General features: G+C 35.9%; 2 protein-coding genes across 2 annotated transcripts; one reads left to right on the forward strand and one right to left on the reverse strand.

The window, feature by feature from the left end:
• Positions 1-996: 996 nt before the first annotated feature.
• LOC110012404 (RmlC-like cupins superfamily protein) lies at positions 997-2,141 on the reverse strand. Its single transcript, XM_020695835.2, has one exon. The coding sequence runs from the start codon at positions 1,901-1,903 to the stop codon at positions 1,217-1,219; it is 687 nt and encodes a 228-aa protein (XP_020551494.1). The 5' UTR covers positions 1,904-2,141; the 3' UTR covers positions 997-1,216.
• A 4,279-nt stretch (positions 2,142-6,420) lies between these two features.
• LOC105165478 (ribonuclease TUDOR 1) lies at positions 6,421-13,315 on the forward strand. The gene is made up of 17 exons (XM_011084506.3): positions 6,421-6,698; positions 7,699-7,862; positions 8,372-8,449; positions 8,556-8,669; positions 8,766-8,870; positions 9,074-9,280; positions 9,381-9,602; positions 9,693-9,800; positions 10,058-10,228; positions 10,309-10,506; positions 10,584-10,934; positions 11,050-11,280; positions 11,365-11,553; positions 11,619-11,696; positions 11,785-11,979; positions 12,289-12,666; positions 12,783-13,315. Exons 2-17 carry the CDS (start codon positions 7,713-7,715, stop codon positions 12,969-12,971), a joined length of 2,964 nt encoding a protein of 987 aa, XP_011082808.2. The 5' UTR covers positions 6,421-6,698; positions 7,699-7,712; the 3' UTR covers positions 12,972-13,315.
• Positions 13,316-13,808: the final 493 nt, after the last annotated feature.

Here is a 13,808-nt window from a genome sequence, read left to right on the forward strand (position 1 = left end):
TTGTAATTTCTTTTTTTTTTTTTTTTGTTAAATTACTGTCAATATTTTTTAAAATTTGATTTAATTATAAATATTTTATTATTATTTAAAAAATTATAAATATCCTCATAATATTTTATAAAATTATATAATATTAAATAAAAATTTGAAATTATCAATTAATATGACAAAATATCAAATCTAGTGCACTTTTTTGTTGTAAACATAACTTTCAACTCTTAAAACTCTATATTTTCATAGCAATTTAAATTATTCTAATATCATATTCACTTAATAAAGTAGTTAGGAAATACAAATACATATTTCTCAATCCGAATGTAATTATAAATTATTTGGAATTTTCACTACAACTCAATATTTTATCTTACATTTTTTTAAATACACCAAATTATGTGTATAAAATTGAATTTTATATATATAATAAGGTGTATTAATCCAAGCCCTTAGAAATATGAAATTACACTTCGCACGGACAAGTTCTAAAATTGCACTTACAATCTCTCAGAAGAAATTACTGTTTACACATAATCTTTTTTCATTAGGATTTGGACGAAAGACACCAGCGTTAGTAAAACCAATTACATGGATTTTTAATTTTATATCTCATTGAACATTTTCATGTAATAATTTTATACTTATAAAAGAAAAAATGTAATGATTTTAACCTCACTTCATATACATGTATATTACATTTATCATTTTATAGTGCAAAAATATATATATAAATGTTAAACAAGGGGCAAATTGAAAATTTATATAACGTTTTGTTTATTAGGGTCAGTATTTTCCGTTCAAACCCTAATGAAATGAGGTCGGGTGTAAATAAGGAATTTTTAGAGGGAGTGCAGGAGGAAAGTGTAGTTTTATATTTTTAATTGGGTTTTAAATATAATTAACTCTATATTATATATATATATATATATATATACATTTATCAAATAAAATACCAAATGCGGTACTATTTTACAATAACGTATCAATAAATTTGCAGACAAATAAGGGGAGAATCAAAAGACCTACTCAATTATTTGTGGAATCTCATAATCAGATGTACATGTACACATGTTGAATAATAACACAAATCCTCAATCCAAAGATAACAAAAAATTCAAACTTCAACATCTAAACGCATAGCAATTGCGCACACATGCATTTGTCAAGAAACAAGTCCGAACAGAGGAAACTCTCTCCAACAGCCCAATCTCACACCCCTGCTCTACCCAAACAAATCCACACTACTAACCCCATTCAAATCCCCTTTGGACTTCAGCTTCTCCATCAGCATCACCTTTGCATCTGCACCATTACTCCCAAACATTGCACCTGCAATGCTGGCAAGCCCCGGGTTCTGGCTGTTCAGAACCGAGAAAAGGGTGGCCTGCTCGAAACCAGCGTTGAAGCAGTAATGCAGCAGCCCTTTTGGGAACACAAACACCCCTCCTTCGTCGAGACGTGTCTGAAACACCTGGTTATTGGAGTCGACGAATCCAGCCACCACAACTCCGGCCCTGACGAAGATCATCTCCGTTGCCCTCGGGTGAGCGTGTGGCATCACCGTGCCATCGACTTCTATGTCTATCCGGGCAGCTGAGAGGCCAAGGGTGTTGAGCCCCGGGAACTCGGCGGCAGTGGCGAAGGTCATAGACGAGCGGTAGAAGTTGTCCGTGTCGCCAGCTTCGTTAAGCAGCGAGGACTTGAAGTCTGAGGCCGTCACGTTTAGAGGGTCCTTGCAGGGAAAGCCGTTGATGAAGATCTTCCGGTGCGTCGTGTCGGTAGGGCAGACGTCGTAGAGGTTATCGCTGTCTCCTGCCGAGCAGAATAGGATGGAGGTCGAGAAACATGTCAGCAAGGCCAAGACAGTATTCAGATTGATGCTTTCAGCCATTCTGATGATAAACAACATGTTCTCTTTTAGCAACTTTCAACATATATATTTAGAGGGGTTCAAGGTTTGCAACTAGTGCAAGTAAAATATCCTTAAACCTTGGAGTTCACTTCACTCCACTGCAGTATTGTGTTTAGAGGTTGCTTATGCTGTAGAAAGCGTACTTGCTTGAAAGAAAGATGGGCTAGACTTATCTGTGAGGTCGGCTGTCCTTTTGCCGGAGTTAATCACAGACTCCAAGTGGTGCTTCCAATTCTTGACTTAGGCAATAGGTTCCATAGACAGTGGCTCCACCACTCCATTATGTCATTTTATGATTCTGAAGAATAAAACACTGAGTAAGCGACGTAAACCATAGTTTACGGATTGTTTCCACTGAAACGCCTAAGCAACTCACAATTCCTGGAGCAGGAATGCAGTCAGTTTCAATTGCTAATAATCTGTATATTTCTCATGTTTCTCTAGCATTTTGGTTGCAAATGTCTGGTTACAGCAGTTGTTGCCAAATTGCACTTGTGGGGCTGCACACGATTTCCTTCGCCACAGGGGCGAGTGCGTTACACACCTCCGAGTAAATTGCTTCAATTTTATTTAGACAATGAGATAATTTGATAATTTTTTTTTCACATGGTATTTTGCACATTATCAATATTATACGGTAGCATGTAATTTTTCTTATTTTTATTTTTATATACAAAAAAAGATTGTTTTTTTCTTTTTTTTTTATTAAAATAAGATGAACTTGTTTGTCCCACCAATTAATTCCAACTTCATAAAGGCGAGAGAGAGGAGAGGAGTAAATAAAACCACTACGATCCGACCAAATACCAACAAAAAAGCCGACCCCCACTTTTGTTTTTTCCCTTTGTTGTTAATTTATGGGTTCATTCATAAATGGGCTTTCATTCTCTTGTGCAGCTTGCACGTGAAAGAGAAGGGAAATATCGTTTCTGGTTCCTTCCAACTAAGATTCAGTTCTTTCTACATGTTTGAGGATGTAAGGAAGTCAGTCAAGTCATTGTTCAAACTCATAAAAATCTACATATCAAGTTTGGAAAAATCACATGTGTTTATTATTTTTTCACCAATCAAATTAAATTCGAATCGAGTATTAAATACAATCAAACGAAAAAAAATTTGTGTGAATTTTCATTTGTTGACTTATGTTTCATAAATATGAGTTGAAACAAATCAACTTTCAGCAGTTGATTGCAAATTCAGTAAATTAAACCGAAAATATACAAATACTTCATGCCCGTTTACGACATTGCAAGTACTTCCCTTAATGTTGTGACTGTAGTTACAAGTACATCTACTATTCAGTACAAAAAATTACACAAACTCCCTTCTTGAAGTTTACATATAATTTGCAAAAGGTAAAAATTGTTTATGCATGTGGATCTAACTTGAACAAGTATAAATATAACTTATCCTAATATTTATTTTCAAATTAGTAGAACATCATATCTAATATAGCATCAATGATACAAGTCCTGATTTGATGAAATAGTCACCTACATTCAGCCATTGGGCTTGAAGGTGCATTATCAATTCTTAGGTTGCTCTAAAAATAAATAAATAAATTATTAGCTTTGACTGACAAATATTGAAATAAAATAATATATAATTCTCTTACACTAACAGTTTTATTCAAGATCGATTTCTATTAAAATTTTTAAATGCGCTCTGACTAGTATAAATAATTGACGAGCAATCTTTTCAGTAATTTATTCGGAACATACCCCAACACCCATATTTCGATACAATTATTGGAACAAATTATACATTCCAACTTAAACAAGAGTGAAGAATTATCAATGGGCTGTTGTCCTTATTTGGTATATATTCTTAAAATTTGCAAATTTGTACCAAGTTAGAGAATCACTTTATGATGACCTTTATCTCATCCACAGTTGGAACTTTCAAGGAATCATCTGAAAGAAAGTTTGTTCACTTTCAAGAAAAGAAATTGGCCCTTGACATGGCACATACTTAAGGCCATTTTATTAATACACACATATGTCCTTATTTGTAGAATGAATCTATTTATAGGCATCATGATTTTATAGTAGCAAAGCCGATTGAGAGGAATTTATTTTTATAGTTGGGTAGTTATCTTCCTAACTCATGTTGCTGGTTAGCGTTTCTATAGACAATTATCTACGCCTCTTAATTTATAGTTTATTATAAATATTAATTTCAATAGAAATGACAACATTATTTATATAAAGTCATCCATATTTTTTAGAAAATTCCATGTATCGCCCCAAAAAATATGAATATCATTACACAAACTACTCTTGCCTTTTACCTGTCAAAAGTAATTTACGTAATTATACAAAAGATAGGGATGGTTTGAATAAATGAATCATAGATTAGGGTTGTAAATATAATTATCCTTTTCTATATTTTAGGAATTTAATTTCATAGTTTTAGCCTAATATTTATACCATCATTAATACACCAAAACTATCCAAACTAAAAAATACGTAGACTTGTGTATTATCGACGCAACGAAGAGTTCTGTACTTTTCAACTTGTAATTTTTTTAAATAACAAGGGGGTATTTGTAAATGTGACAAACATCAATGGAGGACATTGTCATTTACCAAAAAATTTAATATGTATGCTTTTTATTAGTAAGATGCAAAAATTGGAGCGAAGAAAGCTTATGTTGCATTTGGATTGAATAATTTGAAGTAGTGGATTTTAAATTTTTAATAATAAATTTTCTATATATATTTGGATAATTCTAAATTTAAAAAATTTTAAATCCTTATATTCTAATTTTGAATTATGTTAATTTGATTAATATGGATGGATTTCTAATTTTTTTTCAAATGAAGTCATTTAAAATTCTTATTTCAAAATTTTCTTAAATTTAAATTTAAATGAGCTTAGTTTAAGTAATTCAAGAGTATAAATTATAATAATTTTTTTCATATACCAAAAAAATATTTCAACAAAAATATAATAAACACTTAACTAAACAATCCTAAACGCGCCTAAAATTTGCGTGACGAACGTGTCTTCCTACGCTCCAAACCAACGCACTTTAACCATCTCATGGCTCATATACAAACTCTCAAAATATTCATATAAACTAATCATATTTGTTGAGCACTATTATCAACAAAAATATTTCAGCAAACAAAATCTTCATTGATTGCAGTAGCGGTTCTGGTGAAATAAGTTGTGCCTTTTTGTAAGGAACATTACGTGAGCTGAATTGATTTAAACACGACACCAATTTATTTGTAAAAACAGATTTACGATTAGATTATAAGGGATTGTCGTAGTTCACTTTGTGCCTCAGTAGCTTTGTGATTACGGACTCAACATTTAAGTAGCAAATTAGGTTCAAGCGAGACGTTGTAATAAATTCTCAAAGTGTATATTTAGCTTTATGATTGGACATGTCAAATTTGTATTTTGAACGCAGATGCCAATCTATTATGCTGTTTGTTTGGCCTTTTCCAACTATCACTTTTAGGATTAAATTGCATTAAGATAATATTTTGGTAGCAGAATTTAGTTCCACCAAAATTATTTGTCATCTAATTGTTCAGCTTACCTAGAAATAATTCTCTAATTTTTTTAAGTTTGGCTATAATATGCATTTGCACAATTAATTATGAATTTAAATGGCATAATTATTTTTTTACTCAAATTAGTTGTTTTAAAATCAATGTTGATAATGAAATATGCAAATTGCATGTCAAATTGAGGCAAAGTTAAATTTCCTTTTGCCACATACATAATAATAAGATAGTTTCTGTAATCATTTAAATTTAGATTATTATATGATTGTTTATCAATTTTTTTTGTTGGGTATATGAGTTAATAATATAATTCAAATTTTACCTAATTTTTTAGATAAATATAGTTTGTGAAATGAACAAAATTGACTTGTATTTTTAATATATCTCTGTATTATATAGTTATTAGTTATTTTAATTTAAAAATTGTAATTGAAAATGATGAGTATAGAAATAGAATTGTGTGGTATGTGGAGAGGGAGTAGTGAGGAGTAGAATTGAGGATAAATTCCAAAGAATATTAATCACTCATTAGTTTCCTACAACAACAGCAACTCTAATGCCAATCCATCTCTTTTTCACAATTTTTACTATTTTAAAGAAAAACCAATAAAATTAACTAAAAGTTGGGATGGGAAGAAACCTCCCACAAAACACAAAAGGCACTAGCGTGGACTCCTACGTGCAAATTGACACTCATCTCCACATGGCGCGTCCCCATTGGCCGGCTCATCCACCTGGCAGCCTAGACTCGTCACTCCAACTAAAATCTCATGTCCTTATCGCTTAACTATTAATTGCTTCATATATTGTAACCAATCAGAATTCAGAGAAATTCTAAATCGGGAAAATAATGTAATTTTTAGGTAGATTTGGAGCAGAATAAAATCGTAGGAATCCGATGGCATTTCTGTAATTCTGTTCGAAACACGAGGCGAGTTTCAGTTATGTGTCTCTACCCCTTACTCGGCTATAAAAGACCAGTCTTTACATACACATCCGTATATATGCACATTCCGATCCGCCGTCCAGGGCCTTTTCTCTCACAAACACACCCTCTCGATTTTCGCTCCGAGTTAAGAGAAAGAGAAGGAAACTCAATTGAGTTTTGGTTTCCTACTTTTTTCTTTTTATTTTTCTCAAGTAATAATAATTTGATTTGGTTTTGATGAATTCGTTGTAATAGAAAAGGAAATCGGATCGGTTTGATCTTATTTCGCCTCTCAATCTCTTCCTGCCTTTGATTTAATCGCAACTTTTTGGTGATTTTAAAGGTATATTTTCCAGATCTCAGTTATTTGAAGCTGTTTTTGGTAATGCATGCGTTTTTGTTTGGTGAATTGAGATGTTTTGATTCGTTTCATGTTCTTGTGTGTGTTTTTGTGCTGATCGTTGAGGTTTGAGTTTCAGATCTCTCGCTTTTCTCAGCTAATATGTGTGTCTGTGTTTTTGCATGTGCTCGTTTAGATGTAATACTGAATTTTGCTTGTATGCTTTTGGTGATGTGTGTGTGTGTGTAATTTTGCATACCTGCATCGGGTTAAAGCTGCTGGATAATAATTAATCACTTGATCGATTTTTTGTTGAATCACGGATTGATTCGGTTTTGAGTATGTCGTATGTTTGTCTTAGTTGACTTGATTTACTTATGTGATGTATCGTTAGTTATGAGTAGGTTATAGAGTGTTGTGATTTCACATTATATGGATCTGTGAATTTGTGCAGACTGTTTGGTGTATTTGATATTGCATATGGATCTTGAGATTTCTCATGTTTAAAAAATGATTAAATTCTATCAGAAATTTGTTAATGATTCAAACTAACATGGATTTTTGTCTGCGTAGTTTAGTTGTTTGTTTTTCTACCTAACTTGTACTCAAGTTGGTTTCATAAATAAAGGTTTGATCTTTTTGCCACGTTGATGTTTCACTCAATGTTAAAATTGAAGATTGTAGAAGTATGAGAAGTTGGACTTTTTTAGTCTTTATGGGGTGCTATTATTAGATGGTTAGGGCAATTAAAGCTCAGGATAATTGGAACTATCCATTGTTGTCGTGAATATAATATCTGTCACAAAACTAAAAGGAAAAACATGATAATCAATAGAAAAGGAGATATGATGTGGTTGAAGAAGAAATGGAATAGGAGGCAGAATTTATCTTTTTTCAATTGTATGTTTTTCTGGTTTTCATATGTAATGTTATTAATAGGTGTGAAATTCGCCATTGGAATGATTCTAATTTTCATTGTTTGGTTGAAATTTGCGTTTTGCAGCCTTTGCTGTTGAAATGGCATCAACAGCTGGAGCTACAGGATGGTTGAGGGGGATCGTTAAAGCTGTTCCATCTGGTGACTGCTTGGTGATAATGGGGAACACCAAGGCTGAGATTCCGCCAGAGAAGACTGTCACTTTGTCTTCACTAATGGCTCCTAAGCTGGTATGCTGGCAGTATGTACAAAGTTGTTTGATTTACTTTTGGTGGGACTGAACATGTGTGAGGTTAACCAAGTGCATGAAATTATAGTTCTTTACAGGTTTTGTCTTTTTACATTCTGAAATATGGGGTTTTACATATTGAATCTTTTATTGCTTTTGTTTTTCATGCTTGAAGCTAGTCGATACCTGATTGATTATGTCTTAGCGCCTCACATGTATTTGCATGTATACAGACCTATTCTGGTTCGAAACATGGTTGAACTTGTTACAATTTTCTGTACTTAGTTTTATGTTTCCAGTTAGCCTGCTGTTTCCAGAACATTTGTGTTAAAAGTGTGAACCCCTTTTATTTATTCAGTAGATGTACTCCTTAGTTGTCTTGATAGTTTTGCTTTTATAGATGATCCTCTGGTCTGTTCAATTCTGTGTGATATGATGTGTAGGATGGTACAGTAAGTTTGTGATCTACTCTTTGGATGGTGGTGTTTATGTTCTCTTTTCTATTTATAGGCCCCCCGGAGAGGTGGCGTTGATGAGCCGTTTGCATGGGACAGCAGAGAATTTTTAAGGAAGCTTTGTATTGGAAAGGTAAGAATCACTTTTTCTATTCATCAAAAAGAATTCCTCTTTTGTTCTTTCACATAAAATGTCTGAAAAATTATGGAATAAAATTATCTGGTCCTTGCATTTTTAGGAGGTCACATTCAGAGTGGACTACACTGTACCGTCCATAAACAGGGAATTTGGCTCTGTTTTCCTGGGGGACAAGAATCTGGCCTTGATTGTGGTTGCTGCAGGCTGGGCAAAGGTTTTATATGTTGCACTTGGTTCTTATTTGAAGTGTTGATGTTTCCATTTGGTTTATGCTTTACACCACACGCCCTTTTTCCTTTGTCTAATGCAGGTTAGACAACAAGGTCAACAGAAAGGGGAAGTAAGTCCTTTCATAGCAGAGTTGCTGCGTCTTGAAGAACAGGCCAAGGATCAAGGTTTAGGTTGTTGGAACAGGGTCGGTATATGTTTTGTTATTTATGATTATTCATTTACCTACCGAGTTATGTGGCATTAAACTTTATCACTTCTTGTGCCTCCAGAAAGATGACAATTCTGTTTGGGTCTTCTGGATGTTTTGATGGTGTTGTATTCTATTATAAGTTTTTTTGTACAGAAGAGATTAGAATTATAATCCTGGCTTATTGTTGCTGCATTCAGACACCAGGTGCTGCTGAGGCCTCCATTAGAGACCTGCCTCCTTCAGCCCTTAGTGATCCTAGTAACTTCGATGCTATGGGTTTATTGGCCACTAAGAAAGGTAGTCCTTTGGAGGCTATTGTGGACCAGGTTCGTGATGGGAGTACAGTTCGTGTTTATTTGCTGCCAGAATTTCAGTATGTCCAAGTGTTTGTAGCAGGAGTTCAGGTATATTAAATGCCTATGTTCTATGAACAGAGTTTTTGTATTTAACTTGTACTCTTCACTTACTATATCTTAATGTTATACATTTGAATTTTTCAATCAGGCGCCTTCTCCGGGTAGAAGGGCTGCACCAGAACCTGTTGTTGGAGCCGAGGTGTCCTCTAATGAACAAAATGGAGATTCTGCAGCTGAAGCTCGTGCTCCACTGACGTCAGCACAGAGAATTGCTGCTGCCAATGCATCTGCAGCTATGGTTGAAGTTCCTGCGGATCCATTTGGCAAAGAAGCTAAACATTTCACAGAGATTCGTGTCTTGCACAGAGATGTGAGTATATTTTTAAAGCACTGAGATTCTATCTAAAAATGGTTAGACGGTCAGGTCCTGGTGACATGCTTGTCATATTGTCGGTTACAGGTTAGGATTGTGTTGGAGGGTGTTGACAAATTCAGTAATTTGACTGGTTCAGTATATTATTCTGATGGTGAAACAGCAAAGGACCTGGCACTGGAGCTTGTTGAAAATGTAAGTAGTTTGTTTGCTTTCAAAGAGTGTTGAAAACATGATAAATTAAATTCTTGTTTTGCCATTTGATTTGAAATTTTGTTGGCATTTTCAATTATGTCTGTGGCTTGTTGCTGTATTCTTTCTGTTATTAGTTCAATTAATGTTTGTGCTGCTGTAGCTGTAAAGTACTGTATGATGCCTATTCGGCTGGTTTGTGTGTTGATATCATCCCAGAGTTAATTCTTACACCATTCCTCAATGTGACGATGCTGTAGGGTTTGGCTAAATATGTGGAATGGAGCGCTAGCTTGCTAGAGGATGATGTTAGGCGGAGGTTGAAGAATGCCGAACTTCATGCAAAGAAGACCCGGTTAAGAATCTGGACTAATTATGTCCCCCCTGCAACCAACTCAAAGGCCATTCATGACCAGAACTTCACAGGAAAAGTGAGTTTGTCTGGTGTTAATCTTCATTGGTCTTCTGTTTTTTCGAACTCTTCATTCTCATGGAAACTTACTTTATGCAGGTCATTGAAGTTGTAAGTGGAGACTGTATCATTGTTGCCGATGATTCCTTGCCATTTGGAGATCCTTCTGCAGAGCGACGAGTAAATCTCTCAAGTATAAGGGGCCCTAAAATGGGTAATCCTCGTCGAGATCAAAAACCTGATCCCTATGCTCGTGATGCTAAGGAGTTTCTCAGAACCCGCTTAATTGGCCGTCAAGTATGGTTCTTGATTTTTTTCATATGTTATTTCCTGTACTCAAATATTATGATGCTGACATCACGTGCATCTTTTAGGTGAATGTTTCAATGGAGTATTCCAGGAAGGTTAACTTGCTAGATGGAGCACCTGCTGCATCTGCGTCTACTGATACAAGGGTGATGGATTTTGGATCTGTCTTCCTTGTTAATCCCCCTAAGGATGGAGACGATGCAGCCTCTGGAGCAGGCAGCCAACAGGTGGGGACAAATATCGCTGAGCTATTGGTTGCTCGTGGTTATGCCACTGTTGTTAGACACCGAGATTTTGAGGAGAGATCAAACTACTATGATGCTCTCCTGTCTGCTGAATCACGTGCAATTGCTGGAAAGAAGGGCATGCATTCTGCAAAGGATCCTCCTGTGCGGCATGTAACTGACCTGCTAGCGGTAAGAAATGCTACAATGGATAAACCTTTTCATTTGGTAGTTACTTTGTGGTTAATAAATGTAAAATGACTGATGCATGTGAGTTTACTGCTACTGGATTTTAAACATCTATTAGGCTAATGCAAAGAAAGCAAAGGACTTCTTGCCATTTTTGCAACGCAGTAGGAGGATGTCAGCCATTGTTGAATATGTGCTCAGTGGACATCGTTACAAAATAGATATTCCTAAGGCAACATGCAGTGTTGCTTTCTCATTATCTGGAGTTCGATGTCCTGGCCGTGATGAGCCCTACTCTGATGAAGCCATTTCATTTATGAGGAGAAAAATAATGCAGAGGGATGTCGAGGTAGTATTATGGTTGTCTCTCATCCTAATCATCTATTATTTTTGCTTCTGTGTCTTACTGTTAGATTGATCCTCTTGCATACAGATTGAAGTAGAGACTGTTGACAGAACTGGAACTTTCTTGGGAACCTTGTGGGAATCCAAAACCAATGTGGCGATACCACTTCTGGAAGCTGGCTTGGCCAAGCTTCAAACTTCCTTTGGCCTTGACAGGATTCCAGATGCTCATCTTCTGGTTCAAGCTGAGCAGTCAGCAAAACAGAAGAAGTTGAAGGTGAATAAATATTTTTATTTTAAAAGTCCTTTTATGTGCACTTCTTCTAATGTTTTCTATTACAGATATGGGAGAACTATGTCGAGGGAGAGGAAGTTTCTAATGGTTCAACTGCTGAAAGAAGACAGAAAGAGGAGTTTAAGGTAGGTGGATCATATCGGTAATCTTAACTCTGTACGCCTCATTCATTCTATTTCGGTATGATAATCATGTATAACTATGTTCTTTCAGGTTGTGGTTACCGAAGTCCTGGGAGGTGGTAAATTTTATGTTCAGTCAGTTGCTGATCAGAAAGTGGCCTCTATTCAGAAGCAACTCTCTTCATTGAACCTTCAAGAAGGTCCTGTAATTGGTGCCTTCAATCCTAAGAAGGGGGATATTGTTCTGGCTCAGTTTAGTGCAGACAACTCTTGGAACCGTGCAATGGTAAGATGTTAAGATGCGATGCATTTTCAGTCTTTATATTTGTTGAAGATTTACAACTTAAAATAGGTCATCCTGTAAATTTCATATGACATGAGTTTGCAATTGTTTTTTGAAAGTAAGTTTTGTGGATGCCCTGTGTTGAAGTTGAAGTGTGTTGGTGTAGCATTATATAATAGCTGCATTATGCATCCTGCTCTGTGTCCCATCTGATTGACTTGGTAATAGAAATGACTGGTCATGTAGTTCCATTAAGTTTGATAAATGTTAACTCCTATATTCTTCTCATCTTTTCTCATTTTCATTCCGAAGATTGTCAACACCCCTCGTGGTGCTGTGGAATCTGCAAATGACAAGTTTGAGGTGTTTTACATCGACTATGGAAATCAAGAGTTTGTTCCCTACAGCCAATTGCGTCCTCTTGATCCTTCGGTCTCCTCTACCCCTGGCCTTGCTCAGCTTTGCAGTCTGGCCTTTGTCAAGGTCCCAGGCTTGGAGGACGATTACGGTCAAGAAGCAGCTATTCGCCTGAGCGAACACCTATTAAGTTCTCCAAAAGAATTTAGGGCTGTGATAGAAGAAAGGGACACATCAGCTGGAAAAGTTAAAGGACAAGGAACTGGTACCGTATTTTTGGTAACTCTGATTGATGCTGAAACTGATACCAGCATAAATGCAACTATGCTACAGGTACAAGTTATTCCCGTCATAGGAAATGATAGTATAGTTTGCATCCATTTTATCATCCAATGAATTGTTTCCTTCCATTACTATATTCTTGTTATGACCCAACATCATCTTTTCAGGACGGACTTGCTAGGTTGGAGAAGAGGCGAAGATGGGAACCCAAGGACAGGCAGCAGGCTCTTGATGAACTGGAAAAATTCCAGGCAGAAGCTCAACAGAAGAGACTTGGTATGTGGGAGTATGGAGACATTGCCTCAGATGACGAGGATGTGGCACCTCCGGCAAGGAAAGCTGCCGGAAAGCGGTGAAAACTTGCTTTTTCCCGCAGCCTGTACCAAATACACTAGTATTAACTGACGGACCAATCGAGGTCTGATTACTAGCTGGTCTGAGTCCCTACTACAGGCACACATGATGATATTTTGTTATAGAGGAACATAAAGGAAGGAAGTGAGGCTGATACTGTTCCAAGTTTTAGTTTGTAACTTATAAGAACTCGGCCATATGGTTGTTGGTAGGTGAGCAAACAATTTTGTTTACTTTATTTTTCTTATTTTTTTGTTTAATAGACTCTTAATAAGGCGTGTCCGTGTCCGAGACCTTTTGTCTTGAACTGTTTTGTTTCCCCCGTCAGGAAAGAATTTTTGCTTAATTTGCACTTGTTAACGTTTCATTTTTTGCTGGTCCAGCTATACTTCTTTAGGCTTTCTTATTGAGCCGACATCTCTTTCTTCTCCTCTATTTGCTCTATGTTTTCTTTCTCCTTTGACTCTTGGATAGGCTTTTATTATGTCATGTTTATAATGTCTTAGAAGTGGGAAATATTAGTTGGTTCACAAGTCAATCTCTCTTGTGATTCTGAATGAGTTTGTAGGTTGAATGCCATGGTGAGGGAAGCAGCTCTGTGAAGTCATCCAACGGGCGATCCCTCCTGAAAGCGTGGTGGTATTTAAACACACTCACAAATGGGAATAGAACCCAATTCTTGTGGTTGGTGGGTAAAGGTTATGTAACGATGTTGGATGTACATACCGATCTGTTTCTGCAACTGGGTTGGCGACTTTGATTGTTTTTCTCTCAAGTCCTAAGGGGTCAGAATCATAGTTTCTATGGGGTTGTCATGTGATGAAGTGGCGAGCATTGCC

This window comes from Sesamum indicum, linkage group LG1 (genome assembly GCF_026168435.1).
Source record: "Sesamum indicum cultivar Baizhima isolate 11 linkage group LG1, ASM2616843v1, whole genome shotgun sequence".
In the NCBI taxonomy this organism is placed as follows: Eukaryota; Viridiplantae; Streptophyta; class Magnoliopsida; order Lamiales; family Pedaliaceae; genus Sesamum; species Sesamum indicum.